The sequence below is a fragment of the Dermacentor silvarum genome, chromosome 2, assembly GCF_013339745.2.
Source record: "Dermacentor silvarum isolate Dsil-2018 chromosome 2, BIME_Dsil_1.4, whole genome shotgun sequence".
Lineage (NCBI taxonomy): Eukaryota > Metazoa > Arthropoda > Arachnida > Ixodida > Ixodidae > Dermacentor > Dermacentor silvarum.
The window spans coordinates 71,600,463-71,624,525 of record NC_051155.1 but is presented as its reverse complement, the minus strand read 5'-3'; the positions used below and the strand labels follow the sequence as shown (position 1 = coordinate 71,624,525).

Here is a 24,063-nt window from a genome sequence, read left to right as displayed (position 1 = left end):
GTGCCTCAAGCTATCGTCTTTCTCGGCTCACCTTCGCATGTTATCTCTTGCACCTACAGCATGCAAGCCGCGATCTTATCGCACTTGGACTTTATCCAGAAGCTAGGCTTCTTCTGGCACGTGTCGTCGCACGCTGATGGTGGAAAGATGAGACTCGATGCGAGCCCAGTGACGGTATTGGTGTTGTGCGCTTTGCCAAACACTTGATCTGGCACGATATTTAAAGGGACTCTCCTTAGTTCGAGCACTGTTTTATTCTAATAAATTTCTGGTCCCCTTGGAGTACAAGTCAACGAGATTCTACTGTACTACTTCCTACACTGCTAACTTGATGCAAAGGTGTCGAAATTGTTTGAGGGTCCACTTAGCATTACTCCATAGAGCCAGCACGCATTCTTCTTGAAATGCAGCAGCAGCCGCAGCAGCAGCTTGCCGAGGAGCCCCCTGCGGAAGAGGCCCCCCCTTTCGTGGTGGTGGAAGAGGAGGAGGAAGAATTCCCACTGGCGGAGCTGGCGCGCCTCGACGAGATGATCAACCGGCCACGCTGGGTGGTGCCTGTGCTACCCAAGGGCGAGCTCGAAGTGCTACTTGAGGCTGCCATCCGCCTCTGCAGGCAGGGTAAGTGTTGCAGAATGGTTGTTAGCCGGGCTTGTTGGTACGACAGCACAAAAAATTAGCGTAGCTTGTACTAGTGGCGCAAGGCTAAAAAAAACAGCGGAGCTGATCGGCGATGTACTTGGGTTAGGCTAAGCACTACCAAGTCATCCCCAGCATTTCTGGAATTTATTGATTATTGATCGATTGTCGATTAGCTATTGATTGGCTATCGAAGGTTTTGCGCCGTACACTCGATTTACCATCCTCGAGATTAAACACTTTCACTAGTTCACAGGGGTATGTGCCATTGCGCTTGGACCCTTTCTGCACTACCGCCAGGATTGGCCCACATTTTCTATTCGCGCATTACGGACTGATTGTCGGCTTAACAGCTCCGCTGTTAAAAGGGGACAAAAGATAAAGAGAACAGAGGACACGGGCACAGACAGAGAAAGTATTCTTCATACCATTTTCTCCCTTGTGTTTGATGTTGTTACTTTTTTTTTATTGATTTTGTTTAGGGGAGCGTTGCTGCCCTCGGCCTTATCCCCATCATGCTTGAAATAGTTAAACCTCGATATAATGAACTTTAATATAACGAAACTCTTGATATAACGAAGTATTTAACTTTCATAACTTATTTGCCCATAGAACGCCATGTACTGCATTTATTTGAATCTAGGCTGATAGTTTTTTTCAAATAATCATATACGAAACTCTAGGGTCAGCTTTGATTCGAGGATTTAAAAAAAACGTGCCAATTTTTACTGAAACTGATAAATATGGTGCATAGTTAGCGCCATCTAGAAAAGTCAGTATCGCAGCCACTACTAACCGTGCTAATAGCCAACTGCAGTACACAGCGACGTCGCCATTTTGACCTGTGTCGTGTCGGTATGGGGTAGTATCGGCACGCGCCGTGTAATGGCACCAAACAGGCGATGCCACTATACAGTAGCCGACGGATTTTTCGGACTCCAAAAATTCGGACTTGTTGGATATTCCGGACTTCATAGATGTACCGGCAGGATTCCCATAGAGCTAATGCATTTTCGCGACCGATTTTTCGGACTAATATAGGTGCCAATGTTCGATTTTTCGGACTGAATCGCTCGCTCCGAGCCACGCTATCCGATCTTGGAGGCCGCCATGTTGGATTTTCCGCTGGCTTGGCCGGGCTTAGCTTCCAGTGCCCCCCTGTATAGCCTTCAAGATTAGTACACGCACGGTATCCTCTCGTCTCCGAGGCCATGCCCGCTCTTCCTTGGCCAACAAAACGTTCCAAAAAGTGGCACTTTTTTTTTTTTTTTCGGTCAGCTCGGCACTATCGTCATATCACTTTAAGCGGAAAGTGTCGGTTGCGCCGTACGCTGTGCGCGGGTGAAAGCTTGCGAGGGTCAGCCGGCAACCACAATTTAATCTCACGCACGCGAGAAAGGAAGGCGGCCGGAGGCGCGCGGACTTTGTTCGCTCGCGGGGCAAGGGGAGAAGGCGGCGGAGACGGTGGGGAGTTGCATTCAGCTCTTGCGGCTGCTGCCGACGGAGCTGCCACGCAGGCACCGTATCTTGAAAGCGATCTGCTATGTGGCCGAAGTGTGCGCCCGCGATCTGCGATGGGTACAAAGGGCGTGCGCTGAGTGCCAGCAGCTTCGTATGCGCCGTTTTTTTTTTTCGTTTTTTTTTCGACGTTCGCGTTGAAGCGAGAGAATAGACAGTGAGAAGGTCAATTTGCCCGCGGTCATCGAGCGAGATGTGTTCATGTAACCTGTGCGCGCGTGACACCGTGCTTATTTAGTTAGTAAGCGCATAGTTACAACTTTATACGGCCGATAAAACTAACATCCTTACTTCGTATTGGTGTCTATTAATTTGCTATTGCAATCGATGCTCCGCCTTTTGGGCGAAACTACGACATTTTTCTTAAGCCGGCCTCATAATTTTTTTCTCTTGGGGATGGGGGGGGGGCGAGTTTTTCGGTCTGTTTGGTTTATCGGACTGCTGGATTTTTCGGACTATTTTTCAGTCCCCGCGAAGTCCGGAAAATCGGTCGGCTACTGTAGTGCCGCAGAGTCAGCGCAATCGTGATATCTGCGATCTCCCAATTCATTAGCGACAATTCTGGAGCCGGACATTTTTGCGGTTCTCCTTTGACGATTGCGAAACGTCAGAGCTCGCTTAAAAATCATCGCCTGGCGGGAAAAAAGCAAACTGCTTAGAAAACTAAAATATAGTTCTCCTCCTTCACGTCCAATAACAGAGTATGTCCGTGAGTGGCGCAGAAGGTCACGAAAGCGGCGTTTCAAACCATCGATAGAAGTCTAACGATGCCCAATGGGCGCGGTACGGAAAGAGTTTAGTCGCAGACTCTCAAATTCAACAAATTTTTTTCTCATTCAAATTTACTTTTTCTGATTGCACTACAATTTGGAAAATGTTGCGGTCCCTTCCGAGTAAGAAAAGTCCACCGGCAACTGCGTATTTGCATAAAAGGCAGAATTTCTTTATACAGTCGCCGACCGATTTTCCGGACTTTGCGGGGACCGAAAAATAGTCCGAAAAATTGAAGTCTGAAAAATCTTGTTCGCCCTAAAAAAGAAAATTGATTGGGCTTAGAGTGGTATAAAAAAAATTAATAATGCCCTGCCTCATACTATGCGTGGAGGCGATAAGATTTGCTTGGATTTGCGCAAGACTGACGTCGTCTCTGCATACAGTCGAGAAGAGCGTCACGGCGTTGGCGATCTCTGTTAACGGAGATCGCCATGGAGGTCGAAAACACGAGCCTCGTTATTTCGCACGTGGCCTCCGCGATCAGCTCCAGCCATCCCATTCGGCTCGTCGGGCAGCGGAGAAGTGTAATCTTGCTAACTTCGTAACGGCTCAGCAACGGCGCATCTGTTGCTGAGCCGTTACAAAGTCAGCAAGATGACACTTCTTTGCTGCGCCACTAGGTGGCTAGAAGAGGAGGTGTGAATACCGGCGGCGCAAGTGTGACCCCTCAGCGTGTTGACTGCGGCGCGGGAAGGCACGCAGCCGAAATGAGCGCATCGCCAGCCTCGCGTCGGCTGCATCTCTACCACCGAAGTGAAAGTGAGCCCGTTTCGGATATCGCGCGCTTTCTGCGAGCGTCAAAGAATAAATCTTTATCATGAAAACAATGTTATGTCAGCCCACATGCTTACTCCTGTGAAATTTTACGGGCCCAGTTCGCATCGTATCGAGATTCAAACGCGTTTTGTCTGTGCACATTTCGTGAAGTGGCTCGGGGTGTTATGGGCTAGTGGGGGGGGGCTTCGAAATAATTTGATCACTTCGGGTTATTTAACGCACAATGACATCATACGGCACACGGGCGCCTCGCATTACGCCTTCCTGAAAATGCGATCGTTGTCCTCGAGATCAGCAATCACCCTATGCGTGCCGTAGGACCTGTAAACTGCAGACATTACCTGATAACGTTTCGACGTATTTACAAACCACTTTTCTTTCACTGCGCTTGCAGCAGTAGCGCACCCAGGATCTCTGCCAGGTGGGGGGGGGGGTTGACAGTTTGCCAATACCACCTAAGCAGCACTAATTTCAATGTCTTCACGGGAAATTGTCAAACAATGCACTTTTTGCGCAAGTTTGCGAGTGTGCAGACGATTGCGCATCTTACATCTTAGTTGCAGTACTCAAAGGCGCAAGGAAAGAAAAGGGTTAAACAACCCCCCCCCCCCGTCAGTGCGCCACTGGCTTGCAGACATGTAGCATGCCATTTCGACGCTCATATAAGCAATTTACCATGATTGCAGACAGTGAATCAAGAGATCTGGTCATGAAATCATTTATTTACAAGTGAGGAAAAAAAAAATTGGGAAACTTTACAACACACAATGTTTCAGTGTTTTCCGTTTCTTCTCACTTCCCTGCTGATTCACACCTTTAAGCAAAAAATGAATCCTTATGAGGCAATAAAAACGTATAACTGATGCTGTCAGGGCAGCAGAATGGTCTCGGCAACCAATTTTTGGCATATCACCAATTGACTGCAAAATCTCGGCCACAGCTTTGGCATGCAAGCGTGTTACACTGAATGCACGAGTGAGTTTGTTTTCAAGGGCATTGACCAGCTTATAGAACGATTCCGAGGGATATAAAAGGCCCTCAAGGTCCCACTCTTTGGATGCTTCTGATGGAAGTTCTCTGGGGATATTGCCTTTATCGCTAATACATGCTGCTTTGCAGTCTTCACAACGTGTGGGCAAAACACGCCTTCTCGCCAAATAACCTGCAATGTAATAGACTATCGGTGCGTCGCTGCGGTGCTCAACATAACTTTGGTGCCAACATAACAAACTGCCGAGTTCTCCTGCAATGCTTTGTCGGCCCTTGGGATCGCTCGAGCCCATTTGGCAAACGCTTGTTTGTAGGCAGGGGCACGAAAGACAGATACTTTTTCTGAGGTTTTCCTGTACCCAGTATCACATCCAGGCACAAAGCACCAACGCTCCCGTCTTCTTTTTCGGTGACGACTGCATCTCACCCTCGAATGACGGAATGTCGCGAGGAACACTCCAAAACAGGCGACGAGACCAAACTGACAGCAGATGCACGGAGGCGCAGACCAGCGTGGCTTTACCGCGTCGCAAGCGGCAGTGCCACATTCCCCCTGGTGGCATCGGTGCGCAAGGGGGTCACGCGCGCCCGAAGGAAAGCGCCGCCGGTATTCACACCTCCCCTTCTAGCCACCGTAGCGCTACGCGCCGAATGGAATGGCTGGAGCTGATCGCAGAGGCCGCGCTTCGCACCACTTGGCTCTCGCGAAGGCACAGGATGTGGCGCTGATCACGCAAATGCGAAGCCGCACACGTCTCTGAGGCGCACACACAAGGTGAAAAATAGCAAACAAGCTTTGAAAAAAAAAAGTAATAAAAAACGTATTTTGCAATGTGATTATGACGATAGTGGTAACCGGAAAAAGAAAGAAAAAAGTGTCGGTCCACTAGAGCGTTAGATCAGCTAAGGAAGAGTGGACATTGCCTCTGAGACAAGAGAATGGCGCGTGCGTGCGTGTCCCAATCTTGGAGGCCATAGAGCGCGCCACTGGTAGCCAAGCCTGGGGAAGTCAGCGAAAATCCAACATGGCAGTCTCCAAGAAATGGTAGCGTGGCTCGGAACGAGCGATTTTATTCCGGAAAATCGAACTTTGGTGACTAAATTCGTCCGAAAAATCGGTCGCGAAAATGCATCAGCTCTATGGGAACCAGGACGGTGCATTTATGAAGTCCGGAATATCCAACAAGTCCGAATTTTTGGAGTCCGAAAAATCAGTCGGCAACTGTAATGAAGCAAATTGCCGATTTTACCCACTTCTTTATCGAGGTTTAATCTGCCAGTGGCTGTTGTGTGCACCATTGAGAACAGCATATTGGCAGCAGCATAATCATGAACACATTGCATTTTCAAATGTTTAAAATGTTTTACACTGGGTTACAGCAATATTAGCCCTGTGTTTGGCTGGTGGAGCTCTGTGCCACGAGGTGGCTGGGCACCATGCAGGTCGTTCACATTTATGCCTTGCCCATCCGCCAAAATGGCCAGCTCACCTACAGTGAGCTAAAATAGCTCACTATAGCTCACCTGTGTTTAGTGGCATACTGGACACTCGACGCTGAACGCTCATAACGCATGCTGCTTGGATAGTTCTCGCTGGGGATCAACGGCCAGGTGGCTAGCGGAGAGGTCGGAGAGGCTTCGCACACTGAAGTAGACAACACGACCTCACATCGTGACCCAGAGCCAGTGAAGGTGGAGCTTCGCCTTGATCGCTCGGCGAACGAGTTGAGAGAAAGCATGGCTAGAGAGGAGGGTAACTTGTAATAATCAGCAGCTCTCTTAATATGAGACACTTCGCTTAAATTGTGGCGCAATTGTTTTACTGTAGCTGTACCCTATGCATCTACAAAATTTGTCCAAACCATTTCAGGGACCCTGTAATTTTTTTGTTCCTGGCACTTTCGCGTTTCTATCTGCAAGTTTCCTTTAAAATGTCATTTAAAGAATGAAATGGGGCGTCGTAGCTCTTCCAAAACGGTGCCCGGCTGGTTCCAATAACCTGCCATTTTGAAACTAGCAGCGCAGCTCTCCGCATTTTTTTTCACAAGCTTGTGATATACTTTACTATAGTCGAGTCTCGCTACAACGAAATTCAGGGGACATGCAAAAAATTTCGTTGTGGCGGAACTTCGTTGACACGAAATTAGCAAGTAAATACGTACGCCAAACGGCAAAGCTGCAAACGAAACTGAAACCGTCGTCCTGGCAATCTTCGCGATGGCATGGGGGCTGTGGGGTCTCACATGTTCTCTTGGGACAAAGGAACGACAACGCAGTAGTGCAGACAATCAAAAGGGCATTTATTGCACCTTTCATACACTAATGCATACTAGCCGAATTACAACCAATAGAACATTCACACGGGCGCGCGACAAATCAAGGAAGTCCGACTCACCGCGACCCGATAGCGAGTGAATACGTTCGCCCCATGCTATGACACCATCGCCTAGTCGTTCACGTGTACAGTCACGCGAACGGTGGCGCGCTCGAACGATCCGTGTTCGTCCATACCGGTGTCCCGCTCTTAGCCTCACGCGACGGTCGCGCGAAGTGGGCCGGCGCACGCGCGAAGCGTTCGTGCCGTGTTGGTCGCCGATCCCAAGCCAAAGAGAGAGCGCCTCCGACCTTTTTCTCCCTAGTCATCCCGCCGTTCGGTGGCGTTAGCATCGCGACACTAACGCCATCTCTCGCAACGCGCCGCAACCACCGCCGGGCTTAGCCACGCAGAGAAGCTGGACTACAGGAGACATGCGGGGAAAACAACATCAGGGGATGCGTGAGAGTCGCGCATCCCCACATCCCCCCAACCTTAAATCACTACACATACGCCGGCGAAACATGTCACAAGGCCTATCAACGCGCGCGTCGCGAACAAAAGTTAGTACATGCGACAGTGGCGCCGCCGAGTAAATGTCCACACGTTTTCCACAACATGCAAGCCGACATTGTCTCTGGGGTGCACCGCTGGCATCCGTTGGTCACAGCATCAGCTCTGCAGATTCGATGGCACGACTCGAGCACAGGACTCCAGAAACGGCGACGCAGAAGTCGGCCCGAGCAAGCGTCGCTCGCGCCGACGCGCCCTGCCGGCGAGAGCCGCTGTAGCCATTGGTGACTGCCGGCTCTTTTCCCAGCCGCCGAGGGTATCGAGCCGGACGAACTGGCCACAGGCATCTGCATCGCCTGGGGTAGCTCGATTGTAGTCCGGGGAGGCAGCGCTGACGATGTGCAGGTGACAGCAAACCAGGGGTGACTTCGCTCACGCTGCGTACACTCAATGCACTCGACAAACACTAAAGTAGGGCAAGGGAGAGGAATTCGGCATACGCATCGCCCACGTGGTACGATGTTCAATTCGGCTAGCGAAATTTTGGACGGCATTTCAGATGCTAAGTTCACGTGAACAAAGCTTGCTTTCTTGAGTCGAACGAGTAATTTCAATTCGTCAATTTGTGCGAGGCGAACTAATGAGGGAAGCAATGTGCGACATCTCAACACCACAGTCCACCAGGTTGTGTCCCTCAACGTGCGACAGGCGGCTTTGTTAAGCCTTAGGCCTAATGCGTCGCTACTTTGACAACAACCGGCATCCAAAAAAAAAAAAAAAAAAAAACACCCAAAATGGGCACAAGAACAGGCAGCCGCGAGGAGACGTTAGCTCTGTGAGGTGGTCCTACTCCGCTCGGTGCACACAGCATCCGAGTTGACGGCGCCCACCGTCCCAGACGGTGTCGGAGCGCCCGGTGCCAGGCCGCAATACCAGTCAGCCTGTAGCGGCACCCGTGGCCCGCGGCCACTCGGCTCCCTGAGCCTCGACTTCCGAAGTCAAAGGTATAGAAGAAGCTATTTACATAAGAAATTCGGACCACCCACGAGGCTTCCGTACTCACTCGCTTCAGGCTTGCCAATGCTCCGCGGGCGCTAGGCCTCGCTCTCCCAGGATGCAGACCACGTGGCACTCGTACCGACGAGTGTACTTCAAAACACTTGCGAAAAGGCTTAGCATGTTGAAAAGTTCAAACACGCTACAGCAACCGTCGCCTCGCTCAAGAAAGCACACCGCCGACACTAGCGATCAAAATCCATGCTAGGACTACGCTTCGGCTGAAAGATCTCGAACCGAGCAAAACTGTTAAGGGGGGACGCGGCTTTCGCATCGCGATATTTGGCCAAAAAACCGATTTTTTGAAAATCACATTTTCAGTTTGTATGACTTCTTTTCTATTTTATTTCAAAATTTCGTCACGGAAATTCGCGCGGAAATGATGTAAAAAATGTTTATCGAAGCTAAGGTGGCGAGGAGTTTCTCGAAAATAGCGAAAAAACGGCATTTTTCAAGCCGCGATATCTCCGCAACCGCGTAACCTAGCGCCGCCATCTTGGTCTCTATGGATAGCGCGATTCTCCGTCTTCAAATCTGGCACCTCGGCCAGCTGCACCAGGCAAGAGCAAGCGCACAGCAAGCAAAAGTTTCAAGGTCTCGCGGCGGTTTCTGATCGGCAGCGCGCGCCACGTGACTGTACGCGGCTCCGGATTGGTCTCCCGGGCGGTTGCCCTTAGCAACCGGCGGAAAGGTCGTCTGCTCGCCGCTACGGTGGCTAGAATCGCCGCGCTGACGGCGCTGAGGAGCCGATTTCGCGTCTTTTCAAGTCGTCGCGGCGTGGTTTAGAGATTGTATCTCACTTATGATAACGGACCGGCGCTCGCTTGTTAAAGAAACGAAAAACGTTGTCAAGCTCAGCCCTTCTTAGCTTGGAGAACGGCTCTCGTCTGTTATCATGGGCCGGCGATTGTTCAAGAAGAAACGCAAGACTGCGCATCAATTTGGTGCTCGTAAGTCGAAGCCACCGATCTCTAAAACAAAGTTTGCTCCGGCGACTTCAGCAGTGACAATGACGGTGGCATGCAGCGCGACGCGGACGTGCAGCTGAGCACCTCAAGCACGGATGGAACATCGTCCGCGCGTATTGGCGAAACTGTTCAGGAACCCAGTCGAAAAAGATGCAATGCGGAAAAAGAAAGCTGCAAAAGCTCATCAGACCATCAGGTCAGATGGTCAAGCGATGCCGCATCGCAAAGGACACAAAGGACTATAACCCTGGTGCCTATTAAATTTTGACAACTTTGAACTTTGTTTTCTCAGTACAGTTTTTTTGGCATGTTGCTCAGCTCGTGGAGCAGATATCTTGGTAACTACTTTACACATTTTGATTGCGTTTGTTTTGTCAGACTCACTGAACTGTACTTTAGGGGATAGCGCTCTTCTTTTTTTATCCTAGTGTTTTAAGAATTCGTAGTAGGGTTCCTTGTTTGCAGTGTAAGCGTGCTCACTGCAGTGGGACTGGAGAAAACATAAACTACAAATTTTAGTGTTGAAAAAAAATTATTTCGAGAACGCTATCCCCTTCTGCATACATTTGGCTGTGCATACAGTATTTAACAAACTTTTCACTTGATTTCGTAAATCCTCCAGTCCCTCCACGAGGTTCAAGAAAGAAATAATTTGTCTAGCACAAAGTTTTCATGGTACCACTTTGAAATTTTTATGAAAGCATCATAGAGCCATTCTTATTCTATGTACCAATTTTCATTGACATCCACCAAGAAACAAGAAAGTTGGTACCGAAAGCCGCGTCCCCCCTTAATATTATCATCCGATGCCCCAAGAGGTCCACGTTGGGCAGCCAGATGCGAGGTGTCACACATGTGCTCTTGGGACAAAGGAACGACAACGCAGTAGTGCAGACAATCAAAAGGGCATTTATTGCACCTTTCATACACTAATACATACTAGCCGAATTACAACCAATAGAACATTCACACGGGCGCGCGACAAATCAAGGAAGTCCGACTCACCGCGACCCGATCGCGAGCGAATACGTTCGCCCCATGCTGTGACACCATCGCCTAGTCGTTCACGTGTACAGTCACGCGAACGTGGCGCGCTCGAACGATCCGTGTTCGTCCATACCGGTGTCCCGCTCTTAGCCTCGCGCGACGGTCGCGCGAAGTGGGCCGGCGCACGCGCGAAGCGTTCGTGCGTGTTGGTCGCCGATCCCAAGCCAAAGAGAGAGCGCCTCCGACCTTTTTCTCCCAAGTGACCCTGCCGTTCGGTGGCGTTAGCATCGCGACACTAGCGCCCTCTCTCGCAACGCGCCGCAACCACCGCTGGGCTTAGCCACGCAGAGAAGCCGGACTACAGGAGACATGCGGGGAAAACAACATCAGGGGACGCGTGAGAGTCGCGCATCCCCACAGGGCAAAGGATGAGACTCACCGAAGGCAGTCAATAAAGTCTCAACTTCACAAGAGAATGCATTCCGCACCGCTGTTACAGCATTTTTTGTACATTGCGGCTGATACCTAACCCAATGCGCGTGCCTGGCCAATCGCGAAAGAACACTCATTTTGCAGCACATGCACCGCTGCAATGAAGCAGTTTGAATTACAGTAAAACCTCATTAATTCGGATTTCACAGGAGCGAAAAAATGTCCGAATTAACCGAATATCGAATTATCGAAGGTATCCAGAAAACAATAAGCAAACGCTTACTACGTTAACACGCGTTTATTTAGTGAATGAATGAGCAAACCCTGTTGCTATTTTGCGCAAAAGCAGAGCGGAAGGTGGAATTCTCGTCATCTGGTGACTCATTGGCTTTTGCAGTGGCCATCGAGGCCTCACGACTTCCTTTGCAGCACGGCCATGGCACTACCGTTCGCACTAGCGTGCGCACATCCTGATTATGTTTTCGCCACTGAGCTGATCGCCAACAGATCGCCTGTCCATCGTGATGTAGCCGGTGCTCTTCATCCTCGATAGCTTTGCACAGAGTCAAAACGAAATTGTTTGCCGCAATCGCTGCTGAGCAAACCGCAGCCGCTATTGACGCGATTATGAACGTAGATTTTGCGGTGCTGAAGGCACGCAGCCGACGCACGCACCGAGTCGGAACGAAACTACCGTTCGCTGCAACAACTGCGGACAAAACCGCGGTTGCTATCCATGCAATCATGGACGGTGACTACGCCGTTTTTTAGGCACGCGGGTGACATGCGTACCTAGCGAAAACGAAGCTACTGTTTGTGGCAATCGTTGTAAAAGAAACTGCGGCCGCTGTTGACGCGATCATGGATGGCGACTACGCAATTATGAAAGCATGTGGCTAACGCGGTGTTATGCGCGGCTGTAAACGCAAGAATAAAGGCTTTAAAGGTAAAAATAGGCACAAAGCATTCCAGCATTGCTGTCATTCACGTACTGATGACTATGGCGACGCGGACTCAGCCGCTTCGTTTCAATTGGGCGCTAGCGCCGTTTTTGCTCTTTTGCCTCGCACATTTGTGGCGCTCCTCGCTCGCTGAGCTCCGAAAGTTGTCCGAATTAACTGATATGGGGCCAGACACGTCCGAATTAACGAGAGTTTGATTGCATTGAATTATGCATACGCCGGCTGGGACCAGAGGACTAGTCCGAATTATTCGATTTTCCGAATAATGAGGGTCAAATTGACGCGGTTTTACTGTTTCACAATTTCAATGCACATTTATGACAAAGTCAGCAAGCTTGGAAAGCTTGTGCTTACCGGAAGTTTTATTCACAGAAGTCAGTCAGCCTGGATTTCTTACACTTCACAGCAAGCAAAGGCGTTATGCGAGTCTTACAGTTCGTTAAAAGAGCCATTGCAATGCCATTGTCGTGAGCTCTGATAACTTTTCTGATGAGGTCAAAATCATCCATCAATTCCAAAGCAGTCTCGGAGTCATGTGTCTAGCGGATTGTCATTTTCCCCAGACGAGGAGATGTTGGCGTTATGTTGACAGCAGCGGCTGTGGCGCAGCCTTGCGGGTGCTGTATCTTGATAGCGATCTGCGACGTGCACAAAGTGCGCGCCTGTGCGGGACTCATTTTCAAAACGATCTGCGATGTAGGCAAAGTGCAACTAGTGCCGGTAGAGTCGTGTGGGCTGTGCTTTTGACGTTCGCGTTGAAGCGAGAGACGGCACGATTGTCAATTCGCTCGCTGTCACGCCTCCTCACTCCAGCTGGTTGACAGTGAGTTTCCGCAGTTATCGAGTGAGATGTGTTCATGTTTACCTGTGCGCGCGTGACACCGTGCTTGGTAATTCAGTTAGAAAGCAAACGTTTACAAGTTTATACGGCCGATAAAACCACTATCCTTAGTTCGTATCATCATCATCATCAGCCTATGTTTATGTCCACTGCAGGATGAAGGCCTCACCCTGCGATCTCCAATAAAACCTGTGTCTTGTGCTAGCTGATTCCAACTTCAGAAGTATCGCAATCGATGCTTCCTCTTTCGGGTGAAACTGCGAAATTTTTTCCTTCCGCTTTCTGCTTTCGTGATCATATGTGCCTCCTCCTCCTCCTCGAGAGAAATTTACGCTTCTTCGTTGGCGTAGCCATTTCAACCGAACACGCATTGCATAGAAAACAATAAAACGGCAGCAATTGTGGTGATCCCTTAAGTCTCGTGCAGGCGCGTGATGGCCACGCGTGGCTATGGATTGCAGTGGCTCAAATCGGAACTTTGAATTTCATTTAGTTTGCGAAAACCTCGTTGAAGCGGACATATGATCATCACAACTTTGGAAGGGCCTTCTAATTTGACTACTCGGCAGTTCCAATTTCAATTCAGTCTCAGTTTCGTTCTCGAAAAGTTCAATGAAGCGGAAATGCCAAATAACACGCCTTCGTTATGAGGAGACATTTTTGTATTACTTTCTATGGGCAGCTGACAGGCAATCGGAAAATTTTTGTTGTGGTAGGAAATTTCGTTGTCGCGGTGTTCGTTGCAGGAGGATTCGACTGTACCAGTGAGTGATAGTGGATTCTGCATACAGTAGCGAAGCATTTTAGTTGGCTGGAGGTGGAAACTACTGCAGCATACCGGCATTTTCTAAAGGTCTTGCCGTTACGACTGCAGCATCAGCCTCACACGCACCGAGAGCTGCAAAGTTGTTTTCTGTGTTGCCTCGGCCGAAAAAGTATGAAGTTCAAAAGGTACAACGTCAGTGTGAATATTTATCAATAGAGATGTAAATGTAGCGTCCACCTCCCGATGACGGCGCAGTAATTGCTGGCTCTTTGCAACTGCTTAACAGCTGCGTGTCGTGCCACGCTCATGTCGATTCGGACAGCTTGAATATCGACTGCAATGATAAACTAGCAGCTTTGCCCAAATTGTCCAAATAGCTGTAGTGCACACGATGCCACATGGAGAACTGCGTAATAACTAGAGTGCCGCTGTCGTGGCTTCCGTACACTGTACTGCCCAGATACGCTGTAATGTGTTATATCTGGGATTGTTGTAAGTGGGTTCCACTGTATTTGTGGGCGCTGCTCTTGCCACTATGCCACTGATTTAGTCCTAATCGTGTACACTGGCCCATGGCATTGTCACATTAAACAGACCATGCCCTCCATGAGTGTACAAACTGCTTATGTGTGTGTAATGTAGCACTTGTGCTTATGTAATACCGTGATGCACAAGCGAACTGAAGTCCTATAAAGTGAACCCCTTTGCTCGATGGGGGCGAAATGAAGACAACACCAGTGTACAGGTGCACGTTAAAGAACCCCAGATTATCTAAATTAATCCGGAGTCCTCCACTATGGTGTGCCTCATAACCAGATGATGGTTTTGGCACGTAAAACCCCATAATATAATTTTTACTTTGCGCTAAAGGACCGTTATGAAAAGGAGTTTCACCGGTAACACGCACAATACGGCATGGTCTCCTTTATATTTTTTAACTCTAACTGACTATATGCTCAAGAATTGTGGATCTGGTAAAGCAAAACAAAAGTGAATAAAGCATTAAGTATGAGAAAAAGAAAGCATGATGCATAAAAGACTTGCTGCAAAGCACTAAAATTTGCATATTCATTATTATCGATGTGCTTTTTTGTCAGTAGCAAAAGTTTTTTTGAACAGCAAGGGGCAGTGATTGCGCACTTGAGTACGGCCTGTCAGGAATGCGCGTCAGGTGTCTGATCAGGCACGTATTCCAGACCGACCGTGGGTGAGCGACCATAAGTAGAGCCCCCATCGAGCAAAGTAAAGGGGATCACTTTAAAGGACTTTAGTTCGCTTGTGCGTCACAGGTATTACATAAGCACACGTGCTACATTACACACACATAAGCAGTTTTTACACTCATGGAGGGCATGGTCAGTTTAATGTGACAATGTCATGGGCCGTTGATCGGTGTGTCGCTATCTCGAAACTATATGCTGCACCGTGAGATGACGATGTTTTTGACGACCGTTAATTTGCGTGTCGCTGTCTCGAAACTATATGCCTCACCATGGGACCACGACGTTTTTGGCGGCCGTTAATCAGGGTGTCGATGAGTCAAAATTATGCCGCTCCGTGACACTGCCCCCTACTTTAAGAATATTACAGCATAATGTTCACTTGCACGAGTGGCATTTTCGGGCAAAAAAAAATTAATCGCACAGACCACTACACGCCTATGCATGCAGCACCAAAATCCTCCAACTTAACTGCAGTAACTGCAGAATGACCCTAAATAATTGATAATTGAAATGTCATATGTTCGTACTTTACATCCATTATTAACGCACGTAATAGTGCAACTGAGAGCCTTGTTGACTTCACGGATGTACCTTATGAGATTCACTCTCACTTTGCTGTCAAAAACCTTGCGTGCGACTCACGCATTAAAAAACAAACAAGAAACTTATGCAAATTACGCGTTCAAGACTACAAGAAGATTCGCGCTTATTTATAAGTACTTCCACGCACTAAACGAAACTCAATTGCTGCCGTCTTCTAAATATACGTGCGAGACACGCACAGCATGACCTTACATACCTTACCCTTACATAATACGTCGGAAGAGAAAAGAAATCTGTAGAGTATACCATTACTAAAAGCGATCCATGCAGTCCGTTTCTAAGGCACGGTACTCTCCACGTGCGTGTGGGAACAACCATCCGGCGAATTTTAATATCAGCTGAAGTAGACTGCAGAATAACCAATATCTAATCTGATACAGCCTTATTGTCAGAACTCGCGAAATCCGAAAACAGTCTTAGTTTGGAGACTCACGCAAACTTTCTACATATCTCTGAGAAAAAAAAAAAAACACAGACGCTATCCTTTCTTGAGTGTTCAGCTATCAAGTTTTCCTGAGAGCAAACATCAAATTAACTCTAAAATTTAGCTGCCTCTACCACGATCAGAAGAGACCAACACTGCCCTTTGCCTAACGAACGTTCCTAAAACTCCAAGTTGTTCCAAAGTATCCTCAGAGAAATAAATAATAATAAATGCGACTTACCAAACGTGCCTCGAAAGAAATGCACTACTGTCAAATAGAACACGACTTGTCACGAACTAAAAACGCCGTGGTCTCACGGTACGGCATAGTTTCGAGACAGCGACACGCCGATTAACGAGTGTTGTATCATATAGTTTGGAAGGTCACGCATAAGTTGCACCATTTGATGAGCGACGCTTCTGCACGAGTTCGTGACAAGTCGTGTTCTGTTTGACAGTGGCGCATTTCTTTCGAGGCACGTTTGGTAAGTCGCATTTATTATTATTCATTTCTCTGAGGATACTTTGGAACAACTTTGAGTTTTAGGAACGTTCTGTAAATTTAGGAAAGTTCTGAAAAAAAAAATGCGAGTTAATTTGATGTTGGCTTTCAGGAAAACGTGACAGCTGAACGCTAGAGAAAGGATAGCGTCAGTGGTTGTTCTTCAGAAAGATATGTAGATAGTTCGTGCGAGTTTCCATTAAACTAAGACTTTATTTTCTGATTTCTTCAGAAAGATATGTAGATAGTTCGTGCGAGTTTCCATTAAACTAAGACTTTATTTTCTGATTTCGCGAGTTAGGAAAAAATAACGCTGTATCAGGTTAGATACTGGTTATTCTGCAGTCTACTTCAGCTGATTTTTAGAAATCACCGCATGGTTGTTGCCACACACACGTGAAGAGTACCGCTCCTTAGAAATGGGCTGAGCGGATCGCTTTTAGTAATGGTATACTCTATAAGATTTCTCTTCAACGTATTCTGTAAGGGTATGTCTAAGGCTGTGCATGTCTCGCACGTGTATTTAGACGACGGCAGCATTTGAGTTTCATTTACCGTAAAAACTGGAATATAGGTAGAACTTTTTTTCGAAACACAATTGCGAAAAGAGGACGCTCGTCTTATATACCGGACATTGGCGGAAAAACTAGGGAAGTCTTGCAACAATGGGCAGATGAAGTAAACAGCCGCCTTTGCCATCGCATTCAGGCTGCTTTTTCACAAATTGTTTCAAAATGAGCAGAAGCCGACGGCAATTCACCGTCGCCTTCAAGAAAAAGGCGATTGACTATGTGGAAGCCCACGGCAACCCAGGTTGCCGTGGGCTTCGTATCGTGCGACCATCGACCCGCGTGTTTGTCAGCACATTATCATCACGGCAAGGAGCAGCATTTAAATAAATACTGTCACCATTGTGCAACCGGCTGAGTCGCATTTGTTTAAAGGTAAGGGTGTCTTTCGGCACTTTTGCCATTGAAAGAGATTTTTTTCATTTTTAGAATTGGTTAGTTAGGTTGTCGACCTATATTCCGGTTCGACCTATAGTCCGTTTTTTATGGTAGTGCCTGGAAGTACTTATAAATAAGCGCGAATATTCTTGTAGTCTTCAACGTGTAATTTGCAGAAGTTTCTTTGTTTTTGGTTCTTTAATGCATGAGTTCCACGCAAGAGTTTTGACTGCAAAATGAAAGCGAGTCTGATAGTACATCCGTGAAGTCAACGAGGCTCTCAGTGGCACTATGACATGCGTTAATAACGGATGCAGAGTACGAACATATGACATTTCAATTCTCAATGATGTAGGGTCATTCTGCAGTTAAGTTGCAGGATTTTGGTGTTGTATGCATAGACGTGTAGTGTTCTGTTTGATTTTTTTTTTCCGGTCCACTGCATTTTTAGGCATGGAGTGGCGCCTGAACCGGCAGAAAAAAAAATGCCGCCGAGAGCTAGTGGGGCTATACTAGTCAAGGTGCAACCAAATTAGGAAGGCCCACTAAGCTTCATCAAAGTCACTCCCTCACCAGAACAGGAATTGGCCTCCCTGGTGCAGTGTTCGGCCACTACCTCCCTGATGACTCCGACAATTAACCCATGGCCCTCAGTCCCCAGTGGCTGCGGAGCACCTGACCAAGGCGGCGGTCAGACCTGCTACGCGGCAGAGGGTGCTAAGAATCTCTGGGTCCGGACAGGCCGCCAATGGAAACTGAACCTGGCAACGTTCAACACGCGCACCCTCTCGAGTGAGGCTAGCTTAGCAGGGACTATTTGAGGAATTATCAGGCATTGCCTGGGATATTATTAGCCTTAGTGAGGTTAGAAGAACTGGTGAGGCTTACACAGTGCTGACTAATGGCCATGTCCTCTGCTACAGAGGTCTTCCAGGTAAGAGAGAATCTGGGGTAGGATTTCTAATTCATAACAACATAGCGGGAAACATTGATGAATTCTACATCATTAGTGAGAGGGTAGCAGTCGTCGTAATAAAGCTGAATAGGAGGTACAAAATGAAGGTAGTACAAGCCCAGTCACGAGGATGAAGTAATAGAACAGTTTTATGAAGATGTTGAATTAGCAATGAAAAAGGTGCAAACTCAGTATACTGTAGTCATGGGCGACTTCAATGCAAAAGTGGGCAAAAAGCAGGTTGGCGAGCAAGCAATTGAAACTATGGCATCGATTCTAGGAATACAAGAGGAGAGATGTTGGTAGAATTTGCAGAAAGGAATAGGCTCCGAATAATGAATACATTCTTTAGGAAGCGCAGCAACAGGAAGTGGACCTGGAAAAGCCCTAATGGAGAAACAAGGAATGAAATAGGTTTCATACTCTCTGCCGATCCAAGTATAGTGCAGAATGTAGAAGTGTTAGGTAAGGTAAAGTGCGGCGACCATAGGTTAGTGAGGTCTAGGATTTCTCTCAATTTGAAGAGAGAGAGAGAGTGAAATTAGTCAAAAAGAAACAGGCCAACCTAGATGCAGTAAGGGTGAAAGCAGACCAATTCAGGCTGGTGCGCGCAAACAAATATGCAGCTTTTGAACAGGAAGATAAAGACAACATAGAGGTAATGAATGAAACCGTAACTAGGTTAATCTCAGAAACAGCAATTGAAGTGGGAGGTAAGGCACCAAGGCAACTTATAGGTAACCTCTTCCGAGGAACAAAGGACCTAAGAAAGAAAAGGCAAAACATGAAAGTGTCAAACTCGAGAGGTCAGATAGAGTTCGCTGAACTGTCGAAACTGATCAAGAAGAAGAAAGTAAAGGATGTTCAAAAATATAACGTGGAAAAGATTGAGGAAGCAGTAAAAAATGGATGCAGCATGAAATCTGTGAGAAGAAAACTAGGCATAGGACAAGGCAAAATGTATGCACTGAAAGATAAGCAGGGTAATATGATCAGCAATTTCGATGACATAGTAAAAGCAGCGGAAGAATTCTATACTGACCTGTACAGTTCCCAGAGCAGCCAACCTACTTTCATTCGAAGTTGTTATGAACAGGATACAGAGGCCCCTTCTATAATTAGCGATGAAGTTAGAAGGGCCTTGAAAGACATGACCAGGGGAAGAGCTGCTGGAGAAGATGGAATAACAGTCGATTTAATCAAGGATGGAGGAGATATCATACTTGAAAAGCTTGTGGCCTTTTATATGCAATGCCTTATGACTTCAAGTGTACCAGAAAGCTGGAAGAACGCCAACATTATACTCATCCACAAGAAGGGAAACGTTAAAGAATGGAAGAATTATAGACCGATTAGCTTGCTCTCAGTATTGTATAAAATATTCACCAAGGTAATATCAAATAGAATCAGCGCAACACATGACTTCAGCCAACCAAGAGAACAAGCTGGCTTGAGGAAGGGATATTCTACGATGGATCACATCCATGTCATCAACCAGGTAATAGAGAAATCTGCGGAGTACAATCAACCTCTCTATATGGCTGTCATAGGTTATGAAAAAGCATTTGATTCAGTAGAGATACCAGCAGTCATAGAGGCATTACGTAACCAAGGAGTACAGGATGCATACGTGAATATATTTTCAAATATCTACAAGGATTGCACAGCAACCTTGGTTCTCCACAAGAAAAGTAGAAAGTTACCTATCAAGAAAGGGGTCAGGCAAGGAGACGCAATCTCTCCAATGCTATTCACTGCATGCTTAGAAGAAGTATTCAAGCTCTTAGACTGGGAAGGCTTAGGAGTGAGTCAACGGCGAATATCTCAGCAACCTTCGGTTTGCTGATGACACTATCCTATTCAGCAACAATGGGGACGAATTACAGCAAATGATTGAGGACCTTAACCGAGAAAGTGTAAGAATTGGGTTGAAGATGAATATGCAGAAGACTAAGATAATGTTCAATAGCCTGGCAAGGGAACAAGAATTCAGGATCGCCAGTGAGCCTCTAGAGTCTGTAAAGGAGTATGTTTATCTAGGTCGATTACTCACAGGGGACCCTGATCATGAGGAAGAAATTCATAGAAGAATGAAATTGGGCTGGAGTGTATATGGCAGGCATTACCAAAGCCTGATTGGGAGATTTCCACTGTCGTTGAAAAGAAAAGTGTACAATCATTGCATTCTACCGGTGCTAACATATGCGGCAGAAAGTTGGAGGTTAACAAAGAAGCTCGAGAACAAGTTAAGGACCGCACAAAGAGCGATGGAACGAAAAATGTTAGCTGTAACTTAAAGAGACGGGAAGAGAGCGGTGTGGATCAGAGTGCAAACGGGGATAGCGGATATTCTAGTTCACATTAAGCGGAAAAAGTGGAGCTGGGCGGCCATGTAATGCGTAGGATGGCTAACCGGTGGACCATTAGGGTTACAGATAGGATTCCAAGAGAAGCGAAGTGCAGTCGAGGACGGCAGAAAACTAGGTGTAGTGATGCAGTTAGGAGATTCCAAGGCGCAAATTGGAATCAGCTAGCGCAAGGCAGGGGTAATTGGAGATCGCAGGGAGAGGCAGTGGACATGAACATAGGCTGATGATGGTGGTCATGGGCCAGTGTACACCATTAAGACACTGGCACAGTGACCACTGCTACGAGCACCGCTTTGTATGACACGCAAAATAAGGCACGGCGTGGCTGTGGGCACACTGTCCGTATATTCTAGTTCACTGTATCGCTGCACCAATGAAACTGTGTGGCTGTAAAAACATGCGGACGAAGCTGCATTAAAGAGAGTATGGGGATGCGACTGGTGGCGACATATGCAAAGGGCCAGTAGCCTGCGTGGGAAAGTATGGCTGCACTGCGATACAGATGAGGCATCTGTAAAAAACATCTTTGAAAGCAAATAAATTATCACCAAGAGTTCAAAGTGTTCCAACAACTTTTGTGTTGTTGATTGATTACGCACGAGACTACGCCTTTACACCCATGAAATAGATCTCTCTTTCCACAAGGGACCAGGAAGGAGATACTCCTTTGTTGGGTGTCACCTCGTCTGAATGCCTTTTCAGTAGATGCCCCTTAGTTCAAGGGTCTTATGGAGTGCCCGACTGGTATAACAGGTCATTTATGTAAGACATACGCAAGACTTCTTCAAGCGCTAGTGACATGTGCTGCTGTAAATCACTGTTGTTTCATGTAATTTCTTTTAAAAGGTTGTGGGGTCTCACACAGTGCTCTTGGGACAAAGGAACGACAACACAGTAGTGCAAACAATCACAAGGGCATTTATTGCACCTTTCATACACTAATACACACTAGCCGAATTACTACCAATAGAACATTCACATGGGCGCGCGACAAATCAAGGAAGTCCGACTCACCGCGACCCGATAGCGAGCGAATACGCTCATCCCATGCTATGACACCATCGCCTAGTCGTTCACGTGTACAGTCACGCGAACGGTGGCGCGCTCGAACGACCCGTGTTCGTCCATACCGGTGTCCTGCTCTTAGCCTCGCGCAATAGTCACGCAAAGCGGGCCGGCGCACGCGAGAAGCGTTCGTGCGTGTTGGCCACCGATCCCAATCCAAAGAGAGAGAGCGCCTTCGACGTTTTTCTCCCAAGTCACCCCGCCGTTCGGTGGCGTTAGCATCGCGACACTCGCGCCATCTCTCGCAACGCGCCGCAGCCACTATGACCACAGCCAGCACTTAGCCACGCGGTGAAGCTGGACCACAGGAGATGCGTGAGAGTCGCGCATCCCCACATCCCCCCAACCTTAAATGACTACACATATTCCGGCGAAACATGTCACAAGGTCTATCAACGCGCGCGTCGTGAACAAAAGTTAGTAGATGTGACAGTGGCGCCGCCGAGGAAATGTCCACACGTTATCGACAACATGCGAGCCGACATTGTCTCTGGGGTTCACCGCTGGCGTCCGTTGGTCACAGCACCAGCTCTGCAGATTCGATGGCACAACTCCAGCACAGGACTCCGGAAACGGCGACGCAGAAGTCGGCCCTGAGCAAGCATCGCTCGCGCCGACGCGCCCTGCCGGCGAGAGCCGCTGTAGCCGTTGGTGACTGCCGGCTCCTTTCCCAGCCGCCGAAATCGCTGCGCCGAACTGGCCACAGGCATCTGCATCGCTTAGGGTAGCTCGATTGTAGTCCGGTGCAGCAGCGCTGACGACGTGCAGGTGACAGCAAACCAGGGGTGACTCCGCTCATTCTGCGTACATTCAACGCACTCGACAAACACTAAAGTAGTGCAAGGGAGAGGAATTCGGCATACGCATCGCCCACGTGGTACGATGTTCGATTGGGCTAGCGAAATTTTGGACGGCATTTCAGTTGCTAAGTTCACGTGAACAAAGCTTGCTTTCTTGAGTCGAACGAGTAATTTCAATTCGTGCGAGGCGAACTAATGAGGGAAGCAATGTGCGACACCTCAACACCACGGTCCACCAGGTTGTGTCCCTCAACGTGCGACAGGCGGCTTTGTTAAGCCTTAGGCCTAATGCGTCGCTACTTTGACAACAACCGGCATCCAAAAAAAAAACATCACCCAAAATGGGCACAACTGGCAGCCGCGAGGAGACGCTAGCTCTGTGAGGTGGTCCTACTCCGCTCGGTGCACACAGCATCCGAGTTGACGGCGCCCACTATCCCAGACGGTGTCGGAGCGCCGGTGCCAGGCCGCAATACCAGTCAGCCCGTAGCGGCACCCGTGGCCCTCTTCCACCCGGCTCCCTGAGCCGCGACTTCTGGCACCCGTGGCCCTCGGCCACCCGGCTCCCTGAGCCGCGACTTCTGGCACCCGTGGCCCTCGGCCACCCGGCTCCCTGAGCCGCGACTTCCAAAGTTAGAGAGGTAGAAGAAACTATTTACATAAGAAATTCGGACCACCCACGAGGCTTCTCCTTACTCACTCGCTTCAGGCTTGCCAACGCTCCGCGGGCGCTAGGCCTCGCTCTCCCAGGATGCAGACCACGTGGCTCTCGTACCGAGGAGTGTACAGTACTTCAACAAAAGACTCGCGAAAAGGCTTAGCATGTTGAAAAGGTCAAACACGCTACAGCAACTGTCGCCTCGCTCAAGAAAGCACACCGCCGACACTAGCGATCAAAATCCACGCTAGGACTATGCTTCGGTTGAAACATCTCGAACCGAGCAAAACTAAAATTATCGTCCGATGCCCCAAGAGGTCCACGTTGGGCAGCCAGATGTTGGGTCTCACACATGCTCTTGGGACAAAGGAACGACAACACAGTAGTGCAAACAATCACAAGGGCATTTATTGCACCTTTCATACACTAATACACACTAGTCGAATTACTACCAATAGAACATTCACATGGGCGCGCGACAAATCAAGGAAGTCCGACTCACCGCGACCCGATAGCGAGCGAATACGCTCATCCCATGCCATGACACCATCGCCTAGTCGTTCACGTGTACAGTCACGCGAACGGTGGCGCGCTCGAACGACCCGTGTTCGTCCATACCGGTGTCCTGCTCTTAGCCTCGCGCAACAGCCACGCAAAGCGGGCCGGCGCACGCGCGAAGCGTTCGTGCGTGTTGGCCGCCGATCCCAATCCTAAGAGAGAGAGCGCCTTCGACGTTTTTCTCCCAAGTCACCCCGCCGTTCGGTGGCGTTAGCATCGCGACACTCGCGCCATCTCTCGCAACGCGCCGCAACCACTACGACCACAGCCAGCACTTAGCCACGCGGTGAAGCCAGACCACAGGAGACGCGCGAGAGTCGCGCATCCCCACAAGGTACATACGTACCTGATGCTACTCATACGAGGCTTCCATGTGCAGAAACTGTATATCGTTTGTTCATTTCTTACTACCATATTTTAATTTT

The 24,063-nt window shown here is 48.4% G+C and overlaps 1 protein-coding gene across 1 annotated transcript in view; it reads left to right on the top strand.

Annotated features, from left to right (window-relative positions):
- Positions 1-24,063, top strand: part of LOC119441555 (probable ubiquitin carboxyl-terminal hydrolase FAF-X) — a 141,374-nt gene that overhangs the window by 79,779 nt on the left and 37,532 nt on the right. The window contains exon 4 of the mRNA XM_049662784.1: positions 414-618. Within this exon, the coding sequence (XP_049518741.1) occupies positions 414-618 (205 nt within the window). The remainder of the gene's footprint in view (positions 1-413; positions 619-24,063) is intronic.